This window comes from Cherax quadricarinatus, chromosome 16 (assembly GCF_038502225.1).
Source record: "Cherax quadricarinatus isolate ZL_2023a chromosome 16, ASM3850222v1, whole genome shotgun sequence".
Taxonomy (NCBI): Eukaryota; Metazoa; Arthropoda; class Malacostraca; order Decapoda; family Parastacidae; genus Cherax; species Cherax quadricarinatus.
The window spans coordinates 18,643,143-18,656,965 of NC_091307.1; the positions used below are offsets into that span (position 1 = coordinate 18,643,143).

Here is a 13,823-nt window from a genome sequence, read left to right on the forward strand (position 1 = left end):
TTATACCATTTTAATGTTCACTCTGTCAGACACTGCAACACAAGGGTATCTTGGTACAGACCTGAAATCAACTTGGACTACTTCTACTAGTGAGAATGGCTGGATTTAAGAGGGACCTGACCTCCCAACGACTTCATTCTTATCTCTACTAGTGGCCTACATCTCACCTCCTGGCGGTATATAAGGCTCAATCCTGTCACTTCAACTCCATATAGACGGGTCATCGCAAAATTGAGACCCGTGCCAGGACTAAGGTCTTGGCGAACATTATACATACATACTTCAACTCCATATTTCAGACGACGGAACAATGCTCTTCTCCAGACTGAGGGACTGACCACCTCAAAACTTCAAGGGTGATGGACTGATTACATCGTCTTCAAGATTCTTCTGCTTGTATCAACTTTTCTGTACTCGACTGAAGAAGCCTACTGTGTAGGCGAAACGTTTAGAAATAAAGATACCTAACTGTTGCATATGTGTCTTACCTAACAGACATTATCTTGTATCCGGTTTCTCCAGGCTTCACTTCTGCCAGGCGTATGGTGAGGCAGTGGCACTCAGCCAGGCGCTCTGAGTGATGTAGATGTCTGTTGCAGCTTAACGTCAATTATTACTAGTTTTTTACGTGAAGCGCTAACACTGTGCAAGTTATTTAGCGCAGATGGACGAAAGCTCGAAAGTCCGTCTGTTAATCGAGAGACCTAAACTCTAGGTTCGCAGAGGTGATTCTCCTACTCAACGGACAGACGCTGCTGGTGGTGTTGAGAATCACAGTAGCCGACGTAGCAGCTGGTGGAATTCTTGGAAGTCACTAGTGAAGAAAGAACAACGTCTCAAGTCATGGCTTTAAACAGTGTTTTGAAAGTTGTCACTATCTGGCTTGTCGGCTTCACCCATCTTACTTCAGGCCACAAGAATGATAGTAAAAGTAATGCGTACATAATTCAATATAATGTATGTTGCATTTGTTTATTTATTTATTTATTTGAACATGATACAGAGAAGTACAAGGAACACAATTTTAAAAGTGCAGCATGCCAAAGCCCCTTGTATGCAGAGCATTATGGGCAGGCTTAAAATTAACTTAAGATTAACTAAGCAATGATATATTCAGTGGTACAAAAATTATTGTAAAACAGATAACAATTTAGTACAAATGAGTATTACAAAGACAGGTCATGTGGTCATTTACTGTGATGCTGTGTAATCAGTAGAATGGAGTATTCTGTTAGGTAATGAAGTTAAATAATAACAAAGTTTGATTGGGTCACAGGTTGACATTTATGAGATACAATAATGAGATACATATATGAGATACAATTTATGAGATACAATTATTCAGTATTTATTTAGTTGTGGGTGAGTAAGTGATTTTTGAGAAGAGACTTGAATTTATAAACAGACAGTGTTTCTTTTATATTCACAGGTAATGAATTCCAGATTTTCGGGCCTTTTATGTGCATTGAGTTTTTGCATAGCGTGAGATGGACACGAGGAACATCAAAGAGTGATCTGTGCCTTGTGTTATGGTCATGTGCTCTGTTGAGGTTGGTAAGGAGATGTTTGAGGGAAGGGTTTATGTCAGAGTTAAGTGTTCTATGTATGTAGTAGGTGCAGTAATAAGTATGGATGTTTTGTATTGTGAGTAGGTTTAGAGTTTTGAATATTGGTGGAGTGTGCTGTCTGTAGTGGGAATTTGTTATCAGTCTGACTGCAGCCTTTTGTTGGGTGATTAGTGGTCTGAGATGGTTTATTGTTGTTGAGCCCCATGCACAAATTACATAGGTGAGATAGGGGTAAATAAGTGAGTGATATAGGGCCAGGAGGGCTGACTGTGGAACATAGTACCGTATCTTCGATAGTATGCCTACGGTCTTGGAATTTTTTTTTGGAAATTTGTTGCATATGTGTTTGAAATTTGAGTCTATTATCAAAGTGGATTCCTAAGAATTTTCCCTCTGTGAGTTTTGTGATAGGTGATCCATTTATCATTATGTTAAGAGACACATCTGTAGCTCTGGTACCAAACTGAATGTAGTAGGTTTTGTCAATGTTTAGAGTAAGTTTGTTGGTCCGTGGGGAAAGAGAAGGGGGGCCAGGAATTTTCGGGGGAACACCAACTGTAATTGGCGTGGGAAGAGTTTGTCCCATTTGTGTACCACATTAGTCGGGTTGGGTTTGAGGATAAATTTTGGGTAGTTGAAGGAGGCCCCATCCCAAAAAGGTGAAATTTTAGGGGGGGTTTCGGGTAAAATGTATCAAAAGTTTTATAAGTCAATGAAGACCCCCGGGACTCTTTTTCTTTGCTGCAAAAAATATGGGGAAATAGCTTTTCATTAGTTTTTTTATTGGGCCTAAACCCCAAATTTGGGGAAGGGGGTTGGGAGATTTTGGGAAGATGAGGGGGGAAAGATCGTTTTATGGATTAATTTTTAAAAGGATTTTAGAGAGAGGGTTGGGATTTTGGGGTATAGTTATTCAAGTCTGTGGGTTCCCCTTTGTTTATGGAAAAGGGTCCCCTTTTTGCTTTTTTTGAAAACCCTGAAAAAAAGGTAGAGGTTTCCTTTGGATTTGTTAAAGAGGTTGCAATGATTGGTGATAGCACCTGTGAAAATTTTTTTGTATATAAGGGGTACAAAAATTTCTTTCTTGTTTTTTTTTTGTTGATTTTGGAGACTTAGTTGGGTTATTTTGGAAGAACAGTGTTTTCGGGAGGCCAGTGGGAAAGTCTTTGGGGTGTATCTGAGCGGGGATTTTTTTGAAAGGTTTTTTCCTATAGGGGAGAAGAAATCACTGACCCCTTTTGCTCCCCGTAGGTAAAAATTTGGGGGCCCTTTCCGGTTTTTTTAAATTTAAATTTTTTGTTTTTCCCTTTTATTTTTTTTTTTAGTTTTTTGAGTAGGGTTTTTTCCAGGTTTTTTTACCACCCTTTTGTTTTGGGAATAATCCCTACACAATTTTAGCCCTTCTATTAGGCTGGTTAGGATTAGAAAAGTTTTGTTTGGCCCTGGTTATGTGGGCCCTTTCCCAAAAATTGTTTTGTATAGGGGCTGGGTATTTATGGATTTTGATACGGGGTGTTACCCAAAGGGCCCGTCCAGCCCCTTTTCGCAGTCATCTGTTGGTTTTTTAGCATGGTTATAATGGGGTATTGGTCTTTTTTTGATAATTATTAATACATTCGTCAATATCTGGGAAAATTTCTAGCCCAGGGGCCAAAATCAATGTTTGGTCCAATGCCTGTGGGAAATTTTTGATAGCGCCCCCTTTTGAAGTCTGAAAAAAGGGCTTTAGGGGAGTGTCTAGGGAATTTTCCCAAAATTTTATGAGGAAAGTAGGTAATGGTCTTGGGGATTATCTGTGATTATGCCTGACCCTTTGGGGGGTAAGGGGGTTCCAGTGGGAAGTTTGGGAAAAAAGCCCCAACTTTGCAGGATTTTACCTGGGAAACAAAGCAGTTACTCATAGTGTTTTGGGAATTATAAATGTTGGGGCCTGGTTTTAGGAGATTTATAATTAAACCCACCTGGGGGCGTAAGTGATCTTTTTTCATGACGATCATACTTCCCCGGGTTTCTAATGTTTGCTTAAAGATCTGATATTGTAGTTAAAGACAGTTATGTTGTTGTTGGCTCTGAGGAGTGCCTTTGATTGTTCTGCTGTGTAGTAATTACAGTAACTGTTTGATTCATTTAAGTCATTAGATAAGAGGTTGGTATCAGGATCAATGCTTGTTATCATAAGATTTATTGTGAATCTATAGTTAGAATTAAGTATAAGACAAAGTAAATATTCTAAAGCTATAAAATAGCACCTGAATTATTTTAACAAATGTAATAATTATGAGCTAAGGTAGCTCTTTAAAGCTAAAATAAATGAAGCAATATAAAAGGGACTAAAATAATTTGTGGTGAACAAAAAAGTGGTAATCAAATAAATTAATATAATGGTAAAATAACGAGCTTATTACACTTTAGCACCTGAGAATAGCACCTTGATTATTTTAACAATTGTGAATACATGAACTAAGGTTGTTATATAAAGTTAAAATAAAAGAGAAAAAATATAAGGGACTAAATTAAGTAATGGCAAAGTTAAAATGACAGATAGTCACTCTGATATAATATTGATTTGGGAGTAAGATCTGATTTGTTATATATAATAAGTTGAGCAATATATTGTACTATAAAAAGTAAAAAAAAAATAATATGATGTAGTTGGTACTAGTTAGCAAAAGATAGTTAAGGGCCTTGAACAATGATATAATTGAAACATACACTAATTGCACACGCAATATAGTCACTAAGATATGAAAATAATCTTAGAGTAGGATTTGCCTTATAGCATAAAGTTTGAGCAGTTAATATCACTATAGGAATATTTTTTGAGGTAGTTGGTACTAGCTAGTGAGGGATGGTAAAGGAATTGCACAGTAGTCTAGTAGGAACATACACTAGTTAGTTATTTGTAGTTAGGGAGAAAAGGGGAAAATTTGGTAAGATTATTAGAGAATTTAAACAGGGCTTAAGTAGGAAAGAAAAAGGTAATACAGATATTAATAAAGAGTAGGTGTCCTATTAACAAATAATAATTTGTGAATAGGGAATCTGGGAAAATAACACAAAAAGGGTACACAAAGAACTGTGTGGGACACATAGGATAATGAGGTAGTAAAATACTATCTTGACGGTGATAGTACAGGGATTAGTTCAATAATTACATAATAACATACACTAATGTAGTAAGAAATTGGTCACTAATATCAGTCAAACTCTGTAATGTTTGCATCATGAAGGAAGATTGCTAGTTCATTTTCATTTGTAATATAGTAAACACGGCCAACGTTTGTTTTTCTTACTAGAATTTGTCCATCATGTACAAAGCACTGGTGAATTCTATCATTATTCTCACGTTTCAGTTTTCTCACTCTGTACAGGAGGTTCTGTTGTTTTCTTGTGAGACTCATTTATGTATATATCTTTTTTTGTTTTGATAGATGAAATTATTAGATCTTTTTTCCTGTCTTGTGTGTGAAATCTGAGCATAACACTTTTTCTACTTTGGTTCTATAGAAATATAGTACACGATATTGACTACCGTGGTGAAGGTAATACTGACAAAGCAATCAGTGTGACTAAGTAATATATAGTAATTAGTATGGTAAAATAATACTTAGATTATATAAAAAGATGAATTATGAAAGCAAACATTATCACTTCAGAGCCAAACTTTAGCAGTTTGACAGCCAACATAATTTTAATAAGATCACTTGCGAGTTAGTTGAGGGAAAATTTCTCAACCCGCGTTAAGACCCACTCAAATTAATTTGAATAATACTGATACGTTCACTAGTGTTACAAGTAATTACTGATACGTTCACTAGTGCTGCAAGGTATTACTGATGCGTTTACTAGAGAGACGGTTTGTGTTTTTTTAATACTAACAAGCAAGTATCTGTCATTACTTATACAAATACATTATTGATAAAATTGAAAACTATCGCATCTCTTTGTGTTATTTTCCTGAGCAACACTGAAATCTATAGAAAACACAAAATATTAAAGATGGTCGGTGCCCTGCAGTTGGTTCCTGGCTCATCGATCTCTTTGTCCCATTCTTCGACCAGGCCTCCTGGTTGACATCCCGGTTAATCAGGCTGTTAGTGTTTATAGCTTGTCTCATTAACTACAGCGCGACTTCCAAGTTTATGTTTTTTCTCCAGTTACTTAAAGATCATATTCGTGAAGATTTTGAAATTGTTGCCTGAGTCTAGATGTTGCCTAAATAGCATGTTAACTCTTGTGATAATTTCTCACTTTTATAAATTTTCATGATTATAAAGTTCCGTGAGCCTTTATCCGGGTCGAGTGCATGACTAAGCTATCAGTGGTTTGTTAGGAAAGCAATGGAGTTATTTATTTATGTCTATATATAAATTCACGTGCATTGTTTTATGTGTCCACACTATTTACATAGTAAATCCTTCAAGCCAGACCCTGCCACTCATCTATAATGCTCTGAAATCCTCTCTCACATCCTAGTTCAGAAATCAACACATCCTTCTCATAACTATGTCACACTTTCACACATTATTTCCAGCCCGTTTCTAAGTCAGGATGGGTTAAGTTACGTTGGATTAGGCTAGGTTAGGGTAGGTTGGATTAGGCTAGATTATGTTTAGTTGGGTTAGGTTAGATTACAGTAGGTTGGACTAGGTTAAGTTAAATATTGCTGTGGCATTGTAGTGAAGCAGAGATATCTTGATGTCAGACACACTGTTTATCATACCATATCCTCACCTATTTATATACTGCTCTGTTTTTTCTTTAAGGGGAAACTGTAGTATTATTTTAATGTTCAATTCAGAGCTTAAAACCTGTTATCTTACGCCAGCTACTTTCAAAGTCCCGTATTATCTCAGGTATACTGCCACATTCAACAGTTTACAAACACTATGGTACCTATTTAAATTTAGTTGAACAGTGGCATGGAGAACTACCCATACACCTACTTCCTCCTGATAAAACTCAGTTGGGCTGTGATGAGCCGAGTAATCTGACAGGTAAATTAAGGTTACCTGCGTCGTACACTGAATTAATGTACAGTATTGTATGTTACTTTGTTGTCTCTAAGTCTCTTAAGTAAGACGATTTTTTTTATTACAAATTATGATAGTTACACTGGAATTTGGAAGCTAGTCAAAATGATATTAATAAAAAATGATAATAATAATAATAATGAAATCAATAATAATAATAATAATAATAATAATGAAATTAATAATAATAATAATAATAATAATAATAATAATAATAATAATAATAATAATATTAATAATAATTATAATAACATAATAATAATAATAATAATAATAATAATTATTATTATTATTATTATTATTATTATTAATAATAATATTATTATTATTATTATTATTATTATTATTATTATTATTATTATTATAGAAATAAAAATATTAATAATAATGACAATCATACTGATACTAATAAATAACAATACATCGACACCATGCCCAGCCCTTCTAGGGCAGGGTAGGTGCCTGAGCCCGAGCCTTTAGCTCATAAGACTGTCATTCCCATTAGCCCCCCTGGGGCGGGGATGGCAGACCAGAGAGGCCTAGTTTCTCTCTATGAGCCCCGTGAGGGCGGGAAATGTGGCTAGGCCTGGGAACAGTTGGTCCCAACGATGAGGGGGTACTTGTACCTCCTCCCATGGCAGACATTAGCCTGAGATACTCCCGAGAAAGGGAGCCAAGGCCGGGCCATCATTTGGAAAAGGTCCCTACCGTGAGAGTACCGGCAAATTTAAAAAAAAAAAATAACAATAATGATACCTAAACTCACGAAATCGTAATGACACGATTGCAAACAAACCATACCACGGGCGGGATTTGAACCCGCGGTCAGAGAGTCTCAAAACTCTAGACCGTCGCGTTAGCTGGTCCAGTGGCTAACGCGACGGTCTGGAGTTTTGAGACTCTCTGACCGCGGGTTCAAATCCCGCCCGTGGTATGGTTTATGATACCTTAAATAATAAGAAATGAATAATAATAAAAATAATAATAATAATAATAATAATAATAATAATGACAATAATAATAATACTTTAATAATAGTAAATAAATAACAATAATAAATAAAAACAATAATATTTTAAACAATAAATAATAAATAATAACTATAATACTTTAAATAATAATAATAATAATAATAATAATAATAATAATAATAATAATAATAATAATGCTTTAAATAATAATAATAATAATAATAATGGTACTTTATATAATAATAATTACAGTAATAAACTCGTGATGATGATAATAATATTAACAACATCAACAATTTTATTTATTTATTTATTTATTTATTAATAAATAAACACACACACACACACACACACACACACACACACACACACACACATCGTTCCAGACACTGTACACTGTGTACGTCAGGCCCATACTGGAGTATGCAGCACCTGTTTGGAACCCACACCTGGTCAAGCACGTCAAGAAGTTAAAGTACAAAGGTTTGCAACAAGGCTAGTTCCAGAGCTCAGGGGAATGTCCTACGATGAAAGGTTGAAGGAAATCGGACTGACGACACTGGAGGACAGGAGGGTCAGGGGAGACATGATAACTACAGGACGGGATGTTCCAGAGAGTGGACACAGAAACAAGGGGTCACAATTGGAAGCTGAAGACTCAGACGAGTCACTGGGATGTTTGGATGTATTTCTTCAGTCATAGAGTCGTCAGGAAGTGGAATAGCCTAGCAAGTGACATAGTGGAGGCAGGAACAATACGTAGTCTTTAGACGAGGTATGACAAAGCTCAAGAAGCAGAGGGGGAGGGCCTAGTAGCGATCAGTGAAGAGGCGGGGCCAGGAGCTGAGTCTCGACCCCTTCAACCACAATTAGGCGAGTACACACACACACACACACACACACTACTCACATACGCACATACACACACACACATACACATACACACACACACACACACACACACACACACACACACACACACACACACACACACACACACACACACACACACACACACACACACACACACACACACACACACACACACACACACACACACACACACAATCTTCAACCACAATCTTCAACACATCCCTTGAAACTGGGCAACTACCTGAGAAATGGAAGACAGCTAATGTAGTCCCCATATTTAAGAAAGGAAACAGAAACGAGGCACTAAACTACAGACCTGTGTCTCTGACATGTATTGTGTGCAAAGTCATGGAGAAGATTATCAGGAGGAGAGTGGTCGAACACCTGGAAAGGAACAAGATTATAAATGAAAACCAGCATGGGTTCATGGAAGGCAAATCTTGTATCACAAATCTCCTGGAGTTTTATGACAAGGTAACAGAAGTAAGACACGAGAGAGAGGGGTGGGCAGATTGCGTTTTCCTAGACTGCAGGAAGGCCTTTGACACAGTTCCCCACAAGAGATTAGTGCAGAAGCTGGAGGATCAGGCGCATGTAAAAGGGAGGGCACTGCAATGGATAAGGGAATACCTGACAGGGAGGCAGCAACGAGTCATGGTACGTGAAGAGGTATCACAGTGGGCGCCTGTTACGAGCGGGGTCCCACAGGGGTCAGTTCTAGGACCAGTGCTATTTTTGATATATGTGAACGACATGATTGAAGGAATAGACTCTGAAGTGTCCCTGTTCGCAGATGACGTGAAGTTGATGAGAAGAATTAAATCGGACGAGGATGAGGCAGGACTGCAAAGAGACCTGGACAGACTGGACGTGTGGTCCGGTAACTGGCTTCTCGAATTCAATCCAGCCAAATGCAAAGTCATGAAGATTGGGGAGGGGCAAAGAAGACCACAGACAGAGTATAGGCTAGGTGGACAAAGACTACAGACCTCACTCAGGGAGAAAGACCTTGGGGTGACCATAACACCGAGCACATCACCGGAGGCACACATCAACCAAATAACCGCTGCAGCATACGGGCGCCTGGCAAACCTGAGAATGGCGTTCCGATACCTTAATAAGGAATCGTTCAAGACACTGTACACTGTGTATGTTAGGCCCATACTGGAGTATGCAGCACCAGTCTGGAACCCACACCTTGTCAAGCACGTCAAGAAGTTAGAGAAAGTACAAACGTTTGCAACAAGGCTAGTACCAGAGCTCAAGGGAATGTCGTACGAGGAAAGGTTAAGGGAAATCGGACTGACGACACTGGAGGACAGAAGGGTCAGGGGAGAGATGATAACGACATACAAGATACTGCGGGGAATAGACAAGGTGGACAGAGATAGGATGTTCCAGAGAGGGGACACAGGGACAAGGGGTCACAACTGGAAGCTGAAGACTCAGACGAGTCACAGGGACGTTAGGAAGTATTTCTTCAGTCATAGAGTTGTCAGCAAGTGGAATAGCCTAGCAAGTGAAGTAGTGGAGGCAGGAACCATACATAGTTTTAAGAAGAGGTATGACAAAGCTCAGGAAGCAGAGAGAGAGAGAGAGGACCCAGTAGCGATCAGTGAAGAGGCGGGGCCAGGAGCTGAGTCTCGACCCCTGCAACCACAATTAGGTGAGTACAATTAGGTGAGTACACACACACACACACTCACACACACACAGTAGCGACCAGTGAAGAGGCGGGGCCAGGAGCTGTGAATGGATCCCTGCCACCACATATATTTGAGTACACAAACACACACACACACACACGTTCACGAAACACAAACGCACACACATACATACAAACAAACAAGCTTTAGGCGATAACCCACCAGAGTCAGGCAGTTAGGAGGTGATAAAGAATCGGAAAATTCATGAGTAGTCAGTATATTAGTCATTAAAGAATAATCGGAATACTAAGGATGATTCATGAATAACCGATTAACAATCATGATAATTGATAATGAGGACATCTGAAAGCAATATTTTGAAATGTATGAAGATATTCTTCTGAGCACTACCTGGAACCTTCTAGAACTTTCCTTGACGTACCGTTGTTCAAGTAGACAATGAGCACGTTCCACTCTTATTAATTCGAAGGTTTACATTTCAGTTTCATTGTTTTGTATATTTACTTTATCCTATGGCAACGTAAGAGAATATGACTTGTTGACGTCAATTAGATGTAGCTTTGGGCTGGCTGTTATATTTATTATTCTGTTTCTCGCTTTCTGTAAGCCTCGGAGGTCCTTTCCAGGACCTGCCTTACCACAAATGGGACGGTTTTGAAAATAATATGAATGTTTCTTTTGGTTTATATAAATTGGATTCAGTTATAATTAATAAAATTTGGGAAGAATTTAATGATAAATTAGACAAGTAAAAATCTTAATGCTTGGGTAGAGTATCCGTTGTGTTTCACAGAGTCGGGTGTTGTGAGGTGAATGTGAGGTGTAGTCTTGCCCTTACATGCCCCCTGTTGATGCTTTGTTTTTATAGTTCCTTGATAATGTGAGAAGTTACGAAAGCGCTTGGAATTTCACTATTTTTTCACAGGGAGGTACCACTTCTAAAACTGGATTGGGGACCCTCATTCTCAGAGAAAAAAATAAACTTACTTCAGGGAAAACTCCAGATTCTCCCCAGATCGTTTGAATATTTTCTTCTCCTACCACCCTCTATATTCTATATTCTGTTTAAACTTTATTTATAAACAAAATACATTAACAAAGATGCAATAGAAATGAAGAAAGCATAAATAACATCTCAGCCTACATCTTAAACATTTCATCCAACTCCCCGGCGGTGGGCCGCGTGTCCAGAATACTGCAGACATTTTCCCTCTGGATTGCAACACTGAGTCGCTGAGAGAGAAAGCTGGCCGCTCTATGATCCTTTGTTTCTGTGATGAGCTCTCTGATGAATTTTATTTTAACATCTATTTCTCAGTTAGCCTCAATTTCACCTAAAATTTTGCAGTTGATTTAACACACTCCGGCTCTTATGAATGTAGGTGTAAGTGGTCAGGTTGGAATGTGAATCTTATCTAGGATGACGCATATAAATAATAATAATAATAATATAATAATAATAATAATAATAATAATAATAATAATAATAATAATAATAATAATAATAATAATAATAATATAATAGTCATAATTTTAATAATAATTATTAATATTTTTTTTAATATTTTTCAGTTTCTTCATTTAATTGCTGAACCAGTACAGCCGATATCATCAACATCAGCACCACCAACATCACCCTTAAACTACAACATAATTTTGACTGCTGGTGTTGTGTTGTTCCTGATAGCAGTGGCGGCCAGCGTCTATGGTTTCATCACTCGCTATAGATACCAGCAACTGCTGTTACAGAAAGGTGAGAGTCATCCTGGGTTATTCGTTCATAAAGTAGCAGTCGTTGAAAGTTAAAACTGGTGAGGGTCAGGTGTAGCCTTGGGCCAAATTGGAAATAATTTCAGGAATCGTGGATTTTTTTCAACAATTTTCGACATTCCATTATATTTTCTTTTCTCAAGAAAGTCCCTTGAGGATAGTGAAAATCTCGTAATGCAGTTAGTTGAAGCTACTCACCCCCGACCCTAAATTAAGCCTGTTTACCCCCTCTTCCCTAAACCTAGCATAACCTTTACCCTTACTCATACCACTGATTATTATTATTATTATTATTATTATTATTATTATTATTATTATTATTATTATTATTATCATTATCAAAAAGAAGCTCTAAACCACAAGGGCTATACAGCGCTGCAGGGCAGGAAGGAAGCGGGGGTATCAGGTGGCAAAAGGGAGAGGGATAATTAGTAGGTTACGGAGAACAGCGGGGCAGTGGATAGTACAGGGGTAGAGGGTAGCAAGAGATTGAGGTAGAAAGGGCTGAGGGGAGTGCAAAAGGTATCATCATCAGAGTTTGTGGAGTAAATCAGTTGTTGTCAAGAAGTCAATGAGAGAGTCAGGATTAAAGGAGGGTCCATCAGCAAGAAGGGAAGGTAAAGAGAGAGTAGTAGACCAGAGACGACGTTGGAGGTAAATTCTGCTTGCTCGTTGATAGAGAGGGCAGTCTAACAGGATGTGGCTAACCGATACTGTAACCTGACACGTCTCACAGAGAGGAACAGGGTTCATCTCCATGAGATACCCATGAGTAAGACGAGTGTGGCCAATGCGAAGACGGGAGAGAGTAGTCTCCCAACCTCGACACTGATGACAAGAAGACGGCCAGTAACCTATACTCGGTTTAATAGAATGAAGTTTGCTACCGAGTAGATTAGACCAACGTTGTTGCCAATGAGTGTGAAGGTGGGTAGCTATTACAGCAAAATAGTCCGTAAATGGAACACCTCCATATGAAACTGGTAGGTCATGTACTGCTGACCGCGCAGCAGTGCCTGCCTGTTCTTTGCCCAGTACGTCAGCATGACCAGTGACCCAACAAAAAAAACAATATCTTTACGCTTGGTAGAGATAAGGCGTAGCCAAAGTTGAATACGGAGGACTAGGGGGTGAGGCGTATCAAATTTTCGCATAGCCTGTAGAGCACTAAGGGAGTCGGAGACAACCACAAATGATGACACAGGCACAGATGCCGAGGGTAGTAAATGTCCTCGCACGACACTGTCCGGAAACACTCATACCACTGAAAAAATATTAATCTAATCTTTTCTACAGACCCTATTACTGATCCAGAGACAAGGGATAACGAGTATGAAGAGTGGAATGAAAAGTGGAAGATGCAGCCAGTCACTTCAGGCAGCAATGAGGAACATTCATCAGATATATCACCACTGAAGGTCATTCAACGACCAGGATCAGCTCACGACAGTGAAAACAGTCTCTATGGCGTTATCTGAATGTGTATATATCTTAGTCTTCAGTAAAGACTCATTCCCACAGCCTTAAAAACGTCAGGCATATCACAGGCTGCAGGAACCTGGTTTGTGTATGTATACCGAGTGAAGGTAAATAACAAACTAGTGCACACTAGAACAATTTATTAGGACATATTTGTATTTTAGGAACTTTCCTCACTCTCCCTTTCTCTCTCTCTCTCTCTCTCTCTCTCTCTCTCTCTCTCTCTCTCTCTCTCTCTCTCTCTCTCTCTCCTCTCTCTCGCTCTCTCTCTCTCTCTCTCTCTCTCTCTCTCTCTCTCTCTCTCTCTCTCTCTCTCTCTCTCTCTCTCTCTCTCTCTCTCTCTCTCTCTCGCTCTCTCTTTCACACACACACACACACACACACCATATAACAAATGCACCTCTGACAAAACTAAGACTAGCTAACATAAATTCAAGGAAGATGTCATAATGGCACTATATG

At 38.5% G+C, this 13,823-nt stretch overlaps 1 protein-coding gene across 1 annotated transcript; it reads left to right on the plus strand.

Annotated features, from left to right (window-relative positions):
* Positions 1-565: 565 nt before the first annotated feature.
* Positions 566-13,602, plus strand: LOC138852796 (uncharacterized). The gene is made up of 3 exons (XM_070085684.1): positions 566-957; positions 11,685-11,865; positions 13,179-13,602. Exons 1-3 carry the CDS (start codon positions 844-846, stop codon positions 13,358-13,360), a joined length of 477 nt encoding a protein of 158 aa, XP_069941785.1. The 5' UTR covers positions 566-843; the 3' UTR covers positions 13,361-13,602.
* The last annotated feature ends 221 nt before the right edge of the window (positions 13,603-13,823 follow it).